Genomic DNA, 16,485 nt, shown 5'->3' on the forward strand with positions numbered 1-16,485 from the left:
TTTTTGTTCCTTAAAGTTATCTTTCTGGAATATCTTCGAAAGCTCCAGCTGAACTTTTGTATTCCTTGTAAGAAATTTATTGCTGCTAGGACAGACTTGATTCTTCTTCACCATTATACAGTGTTCGTATCCGGGTCTTATTTCCTTTTTTTCTTCAAGTCTTTCTTGAATGGATTGCTCAGGTCAGTGTGTAGTTGTTTTGAGATTATTTAATTTGAAAAACATAGTGATTTTCCTTTAAATAAAAAATACCTAGAAATTTGGAGTTAGTCCATCTAAAAGTAGGAGGAAATACCCAGGTGAAAATTATTTCTGTGGTCATTGCCTTGCTCCTTATTTCCTTCAGGACAGAGCTCTTTGAATTAGCTGAGATGAATAGTTAGAAATATTTTTTAAAATACTACCTGTTAGTCTCAGAAATTGTATTTGATTAATTATTTATTGCTCTGTGAAGGCTACAGTTTAGAAAGCAATCAGGTATTTTCCTAGTTAGATAATTTTGCTTCTTAAATCGTAGAACTTTGTAGACAAGGTTAACCATGATCTTCATACCAAAATATTGACAAGAAAGTAACATAGGTATTTTTTTTTTTGTAGCTTAAGCATGCCATTTCCCCCAGTACTTTGCAGTTGTGTGACTTTTGGGATCAGTGAGCAGAAGGAGACACTTGAAGGTTACTACAAAGTGTTTGGGGTACATATTTTTCCCCTAGTAGTAGTAGTAGTACTGAAGGCAAAACAAACTTGGTTCACATTTCAGGAAGCACATTCAGACAATGCTTACAAATGTATGTTGTATCTCTTCCATATGTAGCTTTGAATGGTGAGGTGATTAAAGTGTAACCTTTCTTGCCTGGCTTTCAGGGTGAAACATGCTTGCAACCACACACAGTGCAGTATTCATGGTGGCATTTCATGGGGTTTGGTACATTTGTTGTCGCATAACCCTGTTCATGTTGTTTCTGCAGGAATGTTTCATAGGATTGTGCCTAGTTGTTGTTTTAAAAATAGCCATTACTCTACATTCCCAGCATAAAAGCCTTAATTCTCTAAGTTGAATAACTGTTGAGCAAGTAGGAGGTACCAAAATGCAGACTTAACCTTACCAGTTCACTTCAAGTCTTTGTACCTTAGAGATGCCTATGCGTTTTTTTTTCCATTTATTGATTTTTTAATCTGCACTCTTTCTTCCTCTTTAGGATGAAGAGAATGGGAATAGACAAGGTATGTCTTGTTTTTACTCTCTTATAGATCCAGTATATTGAATGCTTCATTTGTGTAATAGACTTGAATTGCTACCTAAGAGCTTGAAATTTAAAACACTTTAGTGTGAGCATCAAGCTCCTTGATCAGTCACTTAATTCTAGGTTATGCCAGTCAGTTCCCCTCCATTTTCATAGCTTTCTCCCTCCCACGTTGCCTTTGTCTGCTTTCTTTCTTAATTCACACATGAACTTATTTTGTAAATTCATGCTAAATCTCCATCCCAGTTAATTGAAGTTTCTCTTTGGTACTTAGCTATTTTCTCATCCATACTTCCTTTTTTTTTTCTGATATCTTACTGTTCCCTTTAAAGAGTGAAAGACATGTTGATTTAAGGAAGCTGGTCTTCAGTTTGGGAGCCCAGTCTCACTTTGTTTCCCCAGCCTGTCAGGATGGTGAGGTACGGGGGCAGTGGGATTAGATGCCCTGTTGAGGGCTCTGTGCAGGGTTCCCCTGGTGCTCTACCTGCCAGGGCAGTGCATCTAGCTGGGCACAGTGTGGGCTGAGTGCTGCTGCTGCTGCTGGTGGGTTCTCATTTGCAGCAAAGCACAGGACCTGCTTTCAGTATACCTTTGAGTACCTCCTTTAGTTGGAAGAAAGAATATGTCTGAATTCCTGTTTCAATTTACTTTGTGTAGCTGTGATGCATTAGAAGCATTCTGGGAAGTACAAATTTATTTGAACTTTCTTACTTTTCTTTTGGAAGCAGGTGGATTCATCCATTTCATCCTCCTGGTTTCACTCAGCTGTCATCACCTGCGTTAAACTGTGCAAAGTTAATCTCTTCCTACTTCTTATCGCTCCCTAAACTTGAAGCATCCTTTATCTGTTTTGACATACAAAAAGAAAAGGCAGATTCCTTGAGGAAGGGAGGGGAGTTGATCAGTGCCAAACCAGTATGGAAGACAACACTTGTGGTCTAGAGAAAAAAGTTATGTTGTGTTCTTGTTCTCACAGGGAGACCTCAGGCAGCTAAAGATACAATGTAGATCTGTTTATCTAAAATGTTATCTGATAGCTATTTTTCAGTAGAGAAACAGCGGTGAACAAATGAGACCTGTGAAGGTGGAAACCAGATTACTTTCTGGAAATTTTTGTGTAGCTTCTAAGCCCATGAATCATAGCTCAACTATTGCTTATTTATAGCACCACAGTATGTTGTATGCCTTGAAATACAGATCAGAGGGCACAAATGCCATGGAAGTTAACAGCGTTCTCCTGAAGGAGAGAAAGTTGGACTTTTCCCCCTGGAAAGAGAAGAAATAACGTGAGGCAGAAGATGTAGATGTCAGTAAAGCTTGACCTGCCAATTTTGCGTATTAAAACATTTTAAAACGGCAAAATGGAACGAAGTGTGTTAGACGCTTCCCTCCAGCATTTGACGTGATCTTTTGAGGGCATAGGGGGGATGAAACCGTCTTTGTTTACGTCCCTGTTGCCAAGTGAGGGGAGTGAGCAGCTTGCGAGAAGGCAGTGAGGAAGAAGGCGCGTGTCGTGGTGCGCGTTGGCGGAGGCGCTGCCTCCGGGCGGCGGCCGGCAGGGCAGGAGGTGTGTCGGGGTATCCCCGGCGCTCCCTGTTCGGGGCCGGGAGCCGGAGCCACCTCGTGGCGGGTCCCGGCATTGCAGCCCAGTTGGGAAAGCCGGCCTCTGTGGAGCCCTGCGGAAATTAACTGAAAATACCCTACCGAGAAACGCTTTTCTTTTGAAGTTTGTACGTGATAATTGACTTGATTCGCTTGATCTTTCCTCTCTGAAAGACTAAGCTTAAAGGAATCCAAGCATTTCGTTTTTGTTAAGCAGTGTTTGCCGGTGCGGAAGTGTCTTTTTTTTTGTATCAGTTTTCAGTGAAAATTTATAATTTATGCTTTGCCCTTGTCGTAAGTTAGGCTTACCTGTTTAAAATGAGGGTTTTGTATCGAATTCAGCATTTATATGTTTAATTAGGTGAATGTGGATAAAAGCATCTCTGTTGCCATTACCTTTCATTGAGAGCACTTGAATATTTTTCCAAAGGCTCAGAGCACCTAATTAAGTCTACAGGGCAGATGATAAAAGCATGTGCTCTGTTTGATGTATTCTAACAGTGAAAGAAATATTTTTATATATGTTAGGTTCTGATATGGAATTTTAGAATATGGTTAGATCAAGCTCCTAGCTTGCATTCGTCTTCCTTTTGGTAAGCAGTAAAGTATCAAAAGCCTTTATAATGGCAGCTAATGCAAATTTGTCCAGGAAACAACTTAACTAGGAATGACACCAGAGGAAGATGATGGCCCAAAAGCAAGATTTGATTGTGGGGCAAAGGAGTTAGGATGCTGTGAGCAGGCGACACGTCGTGGTCAGCGGCAGGGACAGAAGATGACCACCTCAGCTGTATGCACATGAACAAGAGAGCCTCCAGGACAGGAGCATGGAGCTCTCACGCCTTTTTTAGGAGCTCGCTGAAGCCCCTGCACACTCACACAGGGGTGGTGGGATATCTCACAGGGGTGGTGGGATATCTCACAGGGGTGGTGGGATATCTCACAGGGGTGGTGGGATATCTCACAGGGTAGATGATATCTCACAGCATGAGATCACAGATGACATCTCGCCAGCGTGCTGCAGTGGGTAGAGGCACTTTGGGAAGAACAGGTTAGGAGATCATGGGGGCTGAGTTGCCTTTGTGGTCCAGCTGTGAGAACAGCAGGGATGTGTGGAGCTCTGGCATGGGATGGATGGGGAGCTGGCTTAGAGCCCGTGGTCAGGATTTGTGGGCAGTGTTTTGGTAGGTGTCCGCTGCTGCCCTCTCATGGAAGAAGTAGCCAAGGCTTTCTTTAGACAAGTGGTGAAGGCTTCACATATGCTTGTGCTGCTTCTTGTCAGACTTTAGTACCCTGTTAGTTGCTAGAAAGGCATCACAACAGATTTGCCCTAAATATTTTGTAGTTATTATTTTAATAGTTTTTCAGTTCTTTTCCTACTTTTGCTGCTCCAGGTTGTTGCTTAGGCCAGGTCATGGAAATGCTTCTCTAACCCAGGTGCATTTTATCAGAAGATGAAGATTTTTCACAGTGAATTCTTTGGTCACTGATGTGAAACTTTTATCAGCTTCTGCTGCTCTCCAGAGAATCTCTGTTATACTGACCAGCCTGTATTATGTATTTCTTGGGGTTAATACCCCCCAAAATAACTTGGAGTATTTATTTCATGTGTTTTGAGGGTGGCTTGCCATCAGTTTGCCATTCTTCCAATTTTCTGGAGTTGCCCTGTTTCAATACTCATTTATTTAAGTGGTATCTCACAGATAGATAGAAGTCTTCCAGGAGAGTGTACTAGCCATGTTTGGAGCCAGACTGAAAAATACCTATACCTGTTAAAAATCTAGCATTCTTATTAAAAGCTTGCACTGTCAAGTCGTGATGAGTGAAGCTGGAGGAAAACTTCATGCCATTTGATTGTGCATTTAGTATTATCTTGTTACCTTTCATTACAGGTTTTGTACATGTGAAGGTAGTTGTATATTGTCCTAAAACATGTTTTCCCTTAAAGAGGTTTGGTTTGGTAATCATGATTAACGAGAACAGTGGTAGGCATAAAGAAATGGATTGAAAGAGATTTTCTTTCAATAGAACTAAGATATTTTGAGTCTAACACAGCACCTGGGAATTTAGCATCATTATTACCCAGTATCTTTTTATTTTAGTATGATATTCTTTTTTTTTTTAACTTTTATCTCTATTTCTATATAGAAATAACTGTAGCAACTAGGAGTTCCTTTTCCCATAAAAATGAAAGTCAACTGAGGTGTATTATTTGGTGTATTTTTCTGTAGAAACCTAGTGTGTGCTTGTTAATCATTTCATTTTATTAGCGAGATGTCTAGAACATTAAACTTCATCACCAGATTGTTTTTTTTTTTTAAATGTACAAAAGTTTCTACCCTTCAGTTGTCTATGCTAAATAAATGCAATCTATTACCTGGCCTTCTTCAGCTTTGTGCAAGTCTGCTTTGACAGGGTAGAGAGCCTTTGAAAGGAGGGTGGAAAAAATGCAGGAAAAGCTTTTTTTCCTGCATTACTGCTGCTTACATAAGGCCTGGAGTCTTTAATATTTCATTTCTGTTAACAGTCTGTTGATTTATGTAGTTTGTGTTTTCCCAGGATTTAATTTAATCCCATATTTTTTAGCATCACGGTCTATCAACTCAGTCTGTTATGAAATAAACATATTGTGCCTGTGATGATGGGGACAAGGTAGATAAGAACAGGAGGATGAATGTGAAAGCAAATATTTGGAAAGGTCATAGATGGCTGGGGCGATGTGGTCCAAGGTATATGGTAGTAGAAATAGGAGTAAAAGGCAAGAGGTTTGTAACTAATGCTTCAGGATAGTGGGACAGTAAATTGCCCTTTTTTGTGGATTTCTGATCCAAGTTAATTTTTTAACACCTAAATGCTGAGAATGCTAAAAGAGGGCTCACTTAGTTTTTCACTGAAACCAGAGCCTGATGATTCCTTGTTCTCTTATAGTGCATCCAGAATGTCTAGTGGATTCACCTTCCAGCTTGTCTCTCATGTATAGTGTTTCTCAGTGGTTTCTGTTGAGTTCAAATCTTTGACTTTGAATAAGAACATGAAATGTAATTTCCAAGGATTTAAGGGAGAGTCCATAGATTCACTACTATAGATAAAAATTTTATTGCCTCTATGCTTATCTAAGGACTATAGTAAATCCTCTAGACTAATTATAGATTGAAATATTAAAATTGAAAAGATTTCATTTGAGAGAATTGAACGAAGTAGTAGTATTGGCAAATAATGCAATGAGAGATCACAATTTTGGGGAGTTTGTAACTAAGCTGAAACTGTGTTATATATTTTCCATAACATTGCCAAATTATTTTATCATCCTTTCCCCCTACCTTGGCATGTAGATAAGGTTGAGGTTGTATCAGTCAAAAGGTTTAACAGAAAAGTAATCAAAAGAAGAAATACCATTTTAGAGTTGCCTAATCAAAATGTCAGAGGTGCACTGAGAAATAAGAACGTATTTTTCCCATGTTATGGAGTTGAATACCAGGTGTTTCTCTGTTAAATGACTCAACTGCACTAATTTACTTATTATGTTCTTTCAGAGGCTCATCCCTGGCACTGTATTTCAGCTAGTGTTTTTCAGCTGAATTGCTTTGAGCTTGACAGTAGGTGAAATAAGCTCTGTTGGGACTGAGCTAAGACCTTTGGGCTCCTTTTCCAAGTGGATTGCTAGTGGAGAAATGCTTACTGTGTATGAAATTCAGTTTGCAGATTATAATGTGCAGAATGATCTGTAGTTGGACTTCCTCAGTTAGATGTAACCCTGACAGGTTTGTGACCTATATTTAATGAAATCTCAGTTGATAAATGTAAGTTTTGCTGTACTTTCTGCAATCTTTTTTGAGTAGTTTGGGAAATGATTAACGGGTTTTTGATTGAGTAATCAATTTGAAGCATTTGCCCTGTTGTATATTTCCCTTCCCTCTGCCTGAAAGGCATCCCAAGAATCAGTGCCCCTCAGCATTATTGAACCAGTGAAGCTCAAATGCCTTGGCTACCCAAAAGCATACTTGTAGATCTTCATGCTTAAGGAGGAATGTTCATCCTCCTTGAATCAGAGAATGATGTATATCAAAGCCTGTCTTAATTGGTTCATTTGAGGTGTTTCATGGAGCTTAAATGTAAAAGTGAAAGTCACCATTTGCTATCTGCTGAGCATAGGGCCAGGAGTAAAAATGTTCTGCAAAAAGTTATTTTACTGACCTACATAGACTTCATTAAATCCCTGTGTTATGGATATTTCTAAGCACAGTTTAGCTGTCCTGAGCAGATGATTTTTTTTTTTTTCCTTCCCTTGAAGGAGAGAAATGTCATGTTTTTAAGCAGTGGCTAGTTTGGAGAGACTTTTAGTGAAAGTATGTACTATGCTGTGTCCCAACACTTTCTGGTTTGTGCTCTGCAGGTCAAAAACAAAGGAAGAGCTCTGTCAGCAATAGCAGTTTGGCATAAGATTTTTTTTTTTCTTTTTTCCATTCAGAATGTAAAGGTTGTCCTTTTCGTAGTCCTTATTACTCAGATGTTGTAATCTGTGTTTTATATCAAAAGGTTAATGACTTCAGAAAATGAAGTGCTTGTTGCTATGTTGTAATGTGTTGGTAGATTTGATAGCATAACTCTGCCGTGTCATTTTGTTTTCCAGGTGAATCATAGAGCAGTACAGTAATACTGTCTGGTCTGAAGGGAGTAGTTTAAAAACTATGTCATAGTTACTGCATTTGATACAATACTAGTTATGTTCCTTGTAGCAGCTAGATTCAAACTAGATTTTGAGGGGATTAAGCTAGAATTGGCACCTAGATAAAATTAATTCCTGTGTCAAATCTGGGGGGGTTAGGAGAAGCTTTCCTTAATATCACTCCCCAGATGTAAGTCAGTTTTAAATGTAACCTAGTCTTAATTCTACTGCTCTGTTTAAAAATAGTAGTATTTTTTTAAATATTCCCTTTTATCAAGGAGAGTACATTTGAATTCTCTTATTTTGTAAATGTGATGGTTGCTAGTGCATCGTATTCCCCTCTGCCACCTGTGACCTCTTAAACGTGTGTCAGGAAAGCTTCCTTGTAACTTTGCAGTGGGAGACTTGATTCCTCCTGTCAGATTGTGAAGGCATTATTGACTTGAAGTCTCAGTTCATAGATCCAGGGAGTATAAAGGTTAGATCATAAATGATTTAATGATATGTGTTATGAATAAAGTCTTCTTTTTTGTAGTCATTTGAACAAAGGTTAAAACAAGACACTAATTTTAGTTTCTAGATTTTACTGTGATCTCCTTGGTTGTTGTAGGTGGCAGGTAGTCTCTGATTAATTAGAATATTTGCATAGAATTGTGAAAAACAATTGCTATAAGTTGGTTTTCTGTATTTGACTGGCATTTGATTTGCAGGTGTTTGTACTTCTTCAGACTACTTTTTCTTAACTTTGGTTGTCTAGACTAAGGACCTTACTATTAAGACTCTCCTGATTCCTTTCTATCCTTGTTTATGCCAATGAATTTTTGTCTTGCCTTCTGTATACTTGGGGATTTATTTTCATTTCCTTATTTCTGGTTATGCTGAATCTCTGAATTAAAATTTCAGACATGGTTTGCTTATGCTGAAGTTATATCTTCATTTGCATTGACATCACTGAAGGGAGTGATGGCGCTGCAAGCAATATTTTAGTTGTTCTGTTAGCAAAACTACACTACTGCCTGAAAAAAACTTGCATTTGAATTTATACTGACTGACCATTTACTTATGCTGGAAATTTTCATGTGCTTACAAAACTGATACAGGAAAGGACAGCTTGATGGGCTTTTCAGTTTCTGATCAGCAGAGTTGTATACTTCCCAACTTTATTGGCATTTTTCTTTTTATTGCTCTAATGTAAGACTACATCTCTCTCTAATAGCTGCATTTAAGGGGGAATGAAGTAGAAATTAAGTTCTTCCTAGAGAAGTGCTTTTCATTTGTGCTGTTTCCTTGCATATGTGAATGTATTACTGGCAGCTCACACTTTGTCTGTTCTTTATGTGTGCATGATATCTTTTCATTTGCAGAAGAAGATTTGGGAGAAATTGTTGTATTTGCTGGTCAATTACAAAGTATGTTGTTTTGTTTACAGAAGTATGGAGAAGGAGGAAAGAGGCAAAATCATACGCAGTAGTGAGCACTGGAAAAACACAAATAAGGCTTCTATATCTTACAAACTAGAGGTCTGAGGTGCTTTTACTGTTCTTTGTTGTATCACCTTGTCAGGAATTGCTGGCATGCTCCAAAAAATTGGTCTTTTAAATATTAGCAACAAAAATTGTGAATCCTGACAATGGGTAGTGCAGAGTTTGACTGTGATATTCTTTTCTAGACTGTGGTGTTTAGGAGGAGGGAAGTTTAAGCTCTCGTTTCCAGACAGCATCTTGCTTTTGCCTGATAATTGGGTGCAGACAGGGCCACATGGAGATTTAGGCATAATTAAATAAGAGTGTAGTGAATGTTAAATTTTGAGACATGAGGTGAGTTATTAGATAATCTGTTTTACTGGAGGTTTATTTCTATGATGGAGTGCACATCTTCAAGATTTATTCCCCTCAGCTGGTCTGAAGAAGGTAGTGTTGGCTTCTATTGTCAAAAAATATTGCTTAGCTTTGCTTGAGTTTCAAACTCGAAGTATGAATGTACATTTTGAGGCTATGTATTTGAGGAAGTTAATTTATATGTTACTGATTTAGAAATACTTGGTATGTATCCAAGTATGTAGAAGATCAAGGAGAAATGAAGAGCATGTATTTATCTACCAGAGCTTGAGAGTTCTAAGATTCCTTCTTGTTTCCACTTGTATTTGCATAGTGCTGAATTGTAAAATGAACATGCAAATGTAATCAACATTTTGTACCTTTTATCCTGATTTTTTGCCCTAAATTGATTTTTAGTGTGGAGGTTGACCTTTTTTAGGAAATAAGAATGACTGTTTAGCATAGCCTCCTTCTGCAGTAGGATAAAGAGCCAAGTTTAATGTGCAATTAGCTTTCTGAATTGATTGATAAAATAGCTGTAGAAATGTGAAGTGAGTGCCCAAAATGTCTCAGAATAGCTGACAGGCAGGTCAGAAGTCAGACGTCAGGGAAACCTGCAGTCTCCGGTGTCCATAAATTGTGTCAGGTTTCCCCTCTTACTCAGAAGTGGGAAGTGTGTTAAAGGAGTTCTGTGTTGCATACTGAATGTGAGTAACTTCATCTGCCTGACCTCTTGATTTGCATGTTCAGGTATGGACAAGACATAAAGCACCACTTGAGTGTTAAAGTAGCAGTACTCCTTTAAAGAGTATTTTATAAAGGAAACTGGGGTGTGATAAAATAAATGTGCCATGGGAGCTGTATTACTTTTATTTTTCTTGCCACTTTGGGAAAATTTTGTGTCTTCAGTGAAAGATAAGTGGCAGCACTGGGAAGGATGTTTGGTGGTCCTATAAAAGGTCATATTTTAACTTCATTGTTGTAAGCAGTTGAAGCAAACTTTTGTTCATGGCATCTGGGTAGATTAATCTTGGAGCTTCTCTAAACTTGCTGAAATGTTACTGGCTTTTTAAAGGACAAGACCCATCATATGTTCAGTGTCTATTTAAATCTGCAGATTAAAAATGACAGATATTAACTTTGGCTCACAAAGAGCATTTTGTATGTCTTGTAGCTGTATCCCGCTAATCAAATTTGAAGTATTTGGGGGCTGAGCTGCCAGCTGGAGTTTCTTGATTTGTAATTCAGTTGCTTTATATATAGTATTTATCTGATTCTATCAAATAAACTTTCTGATTATTTGCTCCCAATCTGGAACTATTTTTGAGAAGGCCATTTAAAGACATATGAGTGAGCCATTTTGTTGAACTGTTTTATGTAAAATGGCAGGACATTGAGGATCTGCACAATAAAGGCATTAGGCTAAAACTAGGATCTGAAAAATGTGAATCAGAGTCAAACAGCGATCTGTTCTTTTGCAGTTTATTAAAGTTTTTCTAATGAACTTTGCCCACATGGATACTTAACTAAATAAAGAGGTTAAGGGGGCACCTTACATTCAATAAATACTACTGTGATTCATTAAACATTTTAGGTGGGCCATTTAAAGCTATGGAGAAAGTACTTCCAAAAGCAGGGCCATTTGTGCCTAAGTCAAAGGTCAGTCATTTCAGAAATGGTTAGAACCTAGTAACACCAGTTTTAAGGAGTTTTTTATCAGAAATGCCAGTTTTAAGCAATTCCTTTGTTCTCTTACGCTGTTCCTTCTTTTCCTGCAGTTTAAACCTCTGTTTCTCCACTATGCTGGGGTTTCTTGCTAAACTGGATCACATACCAAACTTATTTTTGTGCTGTGTCAGTTCCCTGGGCTGGCTCATCACGGAGCCTCCAAAGGTGCCACTTCTTAGCTGTGTGTACAACAGGGATAGCAGCTGGAGCCAGGAGTTGGCAGTGACCAAGGCTATCAAAGCCAGCTCTGGCACTTTGACTGAGTGTATCTGGCTGTAGCCTTTCAGGTTCTGCCACTGGTTCTGTGAACACTGGACCATGCAGGGCCATTAGGGATGGATTTATTTATTTATTTTTCATTATTTCTGGGTGATTTTTATTTGTGGGGGTGTTGAATATTTGGGTTTGGGGGGGGGGATTGTTTTGTTTTTTTTTTTTTAACTTGACTGGCATAATAATTCCATGAGTGAAGCTGTGTAGATGCTGTAAAATGGCATACTCCAGCTGTGTGTAAATGTAGGACAGCAACACTGTATTTCAGCCTGCTGTATAACCATGGAGATTTTGTTTGTGTTTTTGTTTGTTTTACTGTACACATACCCACCCTCCTGTCTTGATTTTGAAAGCTGTGGCTAATTTAATGTAGAATTACTTAGCTTTGGTACCAAAAAGTACCTGTGTTTCTGGAAGTATAGAAATTGAGTGTGTATTGAGAAAGCAGGAAAATACAGCTGTATATGGTTTCTAACTACTGCAGAGTAACTTGAAGTTGTGTGTATACAGGTATGTACAGCATGTGCAGACATGTGCATGTAACTTGAATTGTAGATTTCTTTTTGTACCTTGGTAAATCTTTAAGAAAATTTTAGACTTCATCCCGGAGTTTCTGAAAAACACTGTTGGAAAATCACACTTGTTATCCATGAGAACTGTAAATGTTATGTTTTTTCTTTCTTAGGGAAGATGTAATTTTTTTTTTTTGCAGTTTCCATTAGATTACTCTTTCTTTGTATGTGTCTGTGAATGCAGCAGGATTACATTGCAAAATATTTTCAAAATGAAAACATTGTAATTCATTATAATGAAATGCTATTAAGAGATACTCTTTCTTTCTCAGGAAAACAAAGAAATAGACTGGAGCCAATGGATACCATATTCGTTAAACAAGTTAAAGAGGGTGGACCTGCTTTTGAAGCTGGGCTGTGCACAGGTACTGTTCAATAGCATGTTTATGTACGTGATCTAAAATACATATGATTCAAGTTCCTGCTTCATAGTTCTATCTTCCATTTAATTTAAACCTTCTTTCCTTTAGAAGCTTTTAAGTTGTCCTCCAGTGTTTTTCACCTTGGAAGCACTGTTTTGCTTATTAAGGTATTAAAGTCAGTCTTTTTGATTTGCTGTCTTAAGGAGAGTAATAACATATGTGAAGAAGAGACAAAAAAGGAAAATAATACCTGTAAGCTCCTATTTCTTTGGTTTGGGACGAATTCATAACCTGAAAACATTCAGGTCTTTGTACATTAAATAAATTTTTTCTCCTCTACCTCCTTTAAATCAAATAGAAACAATCCAAATTTTTATCTATGTTCTTAGAAAATTCTAATCAATTGTTAATTTAAACACACTGGAGAAGAGAAAACATGGAGGTTTTTTGAACTCTGTCATACCTTTACTTAAGTGTTGAAAGAAGAAAAAAGCTGTATTAGAATAGAAAATCTTACAGGTGGTAAGGTTACATACATAGATGCATGCCACTGTGAACACAGGTTTCTTAAAAATAGAGCAAAATTTCTATTCAATGGAAGGCTTATGCTTGTGTTAATAATGGGATGCTGATATATTTTTTTAGAAGTTATGTACCTCAAATTGACTGGAGTAGAGTAAGTTCTGTATGTTCTTCCTAAAGTAATAAAAAGTTTCTAGGTTGATCAGTTTAAAAACAGTTTTAGGTCTTACTTGTATGCCATAAGGGTTTGTGGTTTTTTTTTTTTTTGTTTTTTTTAACTCCTCCTTAGATAGTTATTTAGAGAAGGGCTACTTTATCAAAATTTTGACTGCTATTATATAAAGATGTTTTGGCTTGATAAAATGCAGCATATGTTAAATTTGTACAGAGGAACTATGTTAATTTCTACTCTGTTCAGTGTCTGCCAAATTGACAGAGATGAAATCTGTGGTGAATATTTTATTTTTAGTTGTAGAAGAGATCTTTTAGGAGCCCAGAATAAAGAGCAGAAAATAAATGCGGGAACTAGAATATTCTTCTTAAACACACTTAAACACACTGCTTATAGCAGTTACATCTAATTAGGTCATGGCTAATTTGTTTATGAATTTTAGGGTGAAATATATTACTGTATCTGTGTCTTGGTACTATAAAACATTCAGGGAAAAATCAACCAGTTAGGTTGCTTAACCTCTCATGCAGACACTGTATACATTTCTTATTTTGTAGAATCAACTGTATTTTTTTTTTCCCTAATGGAAAAAAAATTCCCTTTTTTCTTCATGTGTTTCATGGTCACACAAATGAAAATACTTGAACATTCAGTACGAGTTTAGGAAGTTTTGTTTGTCAGTTCTTACTTCACTGCTGCAGAGTCCTTTGTAATACTGAAAGTTTCAATGTAAGTTTCATCACCCATGATAAATGAGCCCCATTCAGGAGCTTTCTTGGCTGCTTCTCACCAGAAATACTCTTGCAAATTTGAGCAATAGAGAAAGGCATCTTATATTTAAGACAGTCCATTCTGAAGTATTTTTGAATACTCCTGTAAAATCATCTTTGTTAGAAGTAGAAAGGTAATACTTCTCTCATATTTAGCCTGTAAGGCATTTCATTAAAAAATAACGTGTCTGGGATTTCATAAATATTAGAGATATCTAAATACAAACAGCCAAAACAGATCTGTATTTCCCATGTCTTGATCTTCGTGCTGTCTTTTTTCTATATGCAAGAATATAAAGAACTAAAATATGTGTGGAAAGGGCATTCTGATTAATTTCTACTTTGGTCAAAATACATAGCAGGCTACCAGAGTGATGGAGATCTGCTAGAGAAAAGCCTTCATGTATCTGTATCCTTTTTTTCACTACAGGCACTGACTTGCCCTTCCTATGTATCTGAAACAGGACAAAGTTGTACTTGGAGAGGTGTCTGTGCTCATGTCATTTATGTAACCAGTTCTGCAGTGTGTCCCCATCAAACACTTTCAGATCCATGGGATTCATATTTCGAGTAGATTCGTGTCACAGCTGTGTGTAATCTAGTCTGCTTCTGTGAAAAATAAAAGCACAAGTATAGATAAAATTATATGACCTACTCTAATACTCCTAATTATAGTTTTCAGTGGGAATACTGAGTAAAGATCTGTGGCAGTGTAGCCCACATTACAGGCTGTTCTTAAACAACCTGGAAAAGAGACATTTGAAGTCCCGGAGTAGGATCTGGTGTGTTCTGGGCAAGTTTTGCAGTATGATCTAGCCAGGACAGGGTTCAGAGCTTGTTGCCACCAAGCTTTCATTCATTACTTAGGAAGCTGGAGACAAAACTCAGAGGTCTTTCAGGCAAGAAGAAAGGTGGTAACCAGTGGATGAAGGGGAATAGGCAAACTTCTGTAAAGTTGAAAATATCACACCGATTTATTGGCGTGATGTTTACTTTGTGTGCAGACAAAATTAAAAAGTCAGATCTGTGTTTGTTAATCCATAGGGTCTGTCTGGGGAACCTCCACAGAGCACAAGCATTTAAAGCATTATTGTCTCCATGACAGGCTGAGTAGTCAGAGTGAACAGCTTTTTCCTTGCTTTGATTTCATCATGCCAGAAACACAAAAAGGGCTTGCAGTTTCTAAAGCAGTGTTGAAAAAGCCATTCCTTTTGCCTCACTTTGCACAGGTCCTTTCTTTCAGCTCTTCTTCCTCCAGTAGCTTTTTGCAGCTCCCTAGCTGTAATCCTTCAGACCATTTTCTCCTCATTAGGAAATTTGAGATCCCTTTCTGCTCTTCTGATCAGGGATGTCTTAATGGTCATTTGGTCAAAAGAACAGGTTTTTCATCACCAGCTAAAAATAGTTCTATACAACATATTTGACAATTAATTTGAGAGTGTATGAAACTCTTAATGAGGAAAGTGTAACAAAGTATTTGGAGAAATCTTTTTTTATTTTTGAGGAAGATTAACCTTGAATTTAACATAAGGGTATTGATTTTTGTGAGGTATAGAATTAAAATAAAAAACTACTTAAAAAGTGTCCCGACAAACTAATTTCAGTTACAACTTTTCCCTCTACAGGTGACAGAATTATAAAAGTCAATGGAGAAAGTGTTATTGGGAAGACATATTCTCAAGTCATTGCTTTAATACAGAACAGGTAAGACAATCATATTACAGTTATGTGCCACACTTTTTGTATACTGAAAATGAAATGACCACTTACAGGAGTTTTGAAAAGTCATTGTATTATAAAACTTTCATTAATACACACTCAATTTTGTTATTTCTTTTTTTCATATATTTGCTGATTGCTGAGAAAAATTCGAGGTGTGCTGAATTGTACCACAGTCCTTTTATTGTCGGTACTTGCCCCTTGTTAGCAAATAACAGCAAGTGCTATAGGGGAAGTTTGGTTTGAAAATAGACAGATTAGTTACAGATATGTGTGTCAATTGAAAAAGAAGGTTATAAAATCCCCTTGCTTATGAGATGTAAGAAGTAGAAAACAACAAATCTGGCAGAGGAAAAAATTATGCTAGTGCACACCTGCAGAATATCTCTAAGTCTTTGCTTTCCTTGTTTTGCAGCAAATTATGAACCTTACTTAGAGTTGAGAAAATACTAATATTTACTGCTCCTGCAACTCACAAGTGCTTGTGAAATAATTTCTATGCATGAGTCTAGATACTCTTTCATGTCTTGTGTCTGCCTCCATTTTTACAGTTTTCTTGGTGTCAATTTCTGTTCCATAGCAACATGTTTCCAATTTAATACTGAGTTATGTCTCAAAAAGATGTATTATCATCAGCGTGAAAGAATGTTTTCAAAGTACAGCTCACATGTCATATTTTTAGTGGCTTGTCACATGTTAAAACTTCGATATGCTTACTGTTCAAAAAAGGAAAAATCAGATTCTGATGTTCCTATTTCAGTCATATCTTTATTAAAGATTTTGTTCAAAATGTGTACATATCAGGTGGTTTGTGTCTCTGGTTTTGTTTTGGATGTTTGTTGTTTTGGTTTTTTATAAACAACAAAACTGTATTCAGAGATGTGATGGACACGGTAGACTGAAACATGTTTTGTGTCATCAATGCTTTCTGTACAAGAGCTAGACAGATGGGCTTTATTTCCTTAATCAGACATAATGCTTGCCATGCATTTTTTTCTTTATTTTGTGGTTTTACAAGCAGCACTATTGTACAATAGC

General features: G+C 37.2%; 1 protein-coding gene across 3 annotated transcripts in view; it reads left to right on the forward strand.

The window, feature by feature from the left end:
- The first annotated feature begins 1,199 nt into the window (after nt 1-1,199).
- Nucleotides 1,200-16,485, forward strand: part of ARHGAP21 (Rho GTPase activating protein 21) — a 59,356-nt gene continuing 44,070 nt past the window's right edge. For 2 of the 3 annotated variants that reach the window (XM_062494282.1, XM_062494291.1), the window contains exons 1-3: nt 1,200-1,224; nt 12,175-12,267; nt 15,354-15,432. In XM_062494282.1, coding sequence (XP_062350266.1) covers nt 12,201-12,267; nt 15,354-15,432 — 146 coding nt within the window. In that variant the 5' untranslated portion in view covers nt 1,200-1,224; nt 12,175-12,200. Of the gene's footprint in view, nt 1,225-11,282; nt 12,268-15,353; nt 15,433-16,485 lie in introns of those variants that run through there. The other variant, XM_062494272.1, reaches the window with a different exon arrangement.

This window comes from Cinclus cinclus, chromosome 1 (genome assembly GCF_963662255.1).
Source record: "Cinclus cinclus chromosome 1, bCinCin1.1, whole genome shotgun sequence".
NCBI classification, from domain to species: Eukaryota; Metazoa; Chordata; class Aves; order Passeriformes; family Cinclidae; genus Cinclus; species Cinclus cinclus.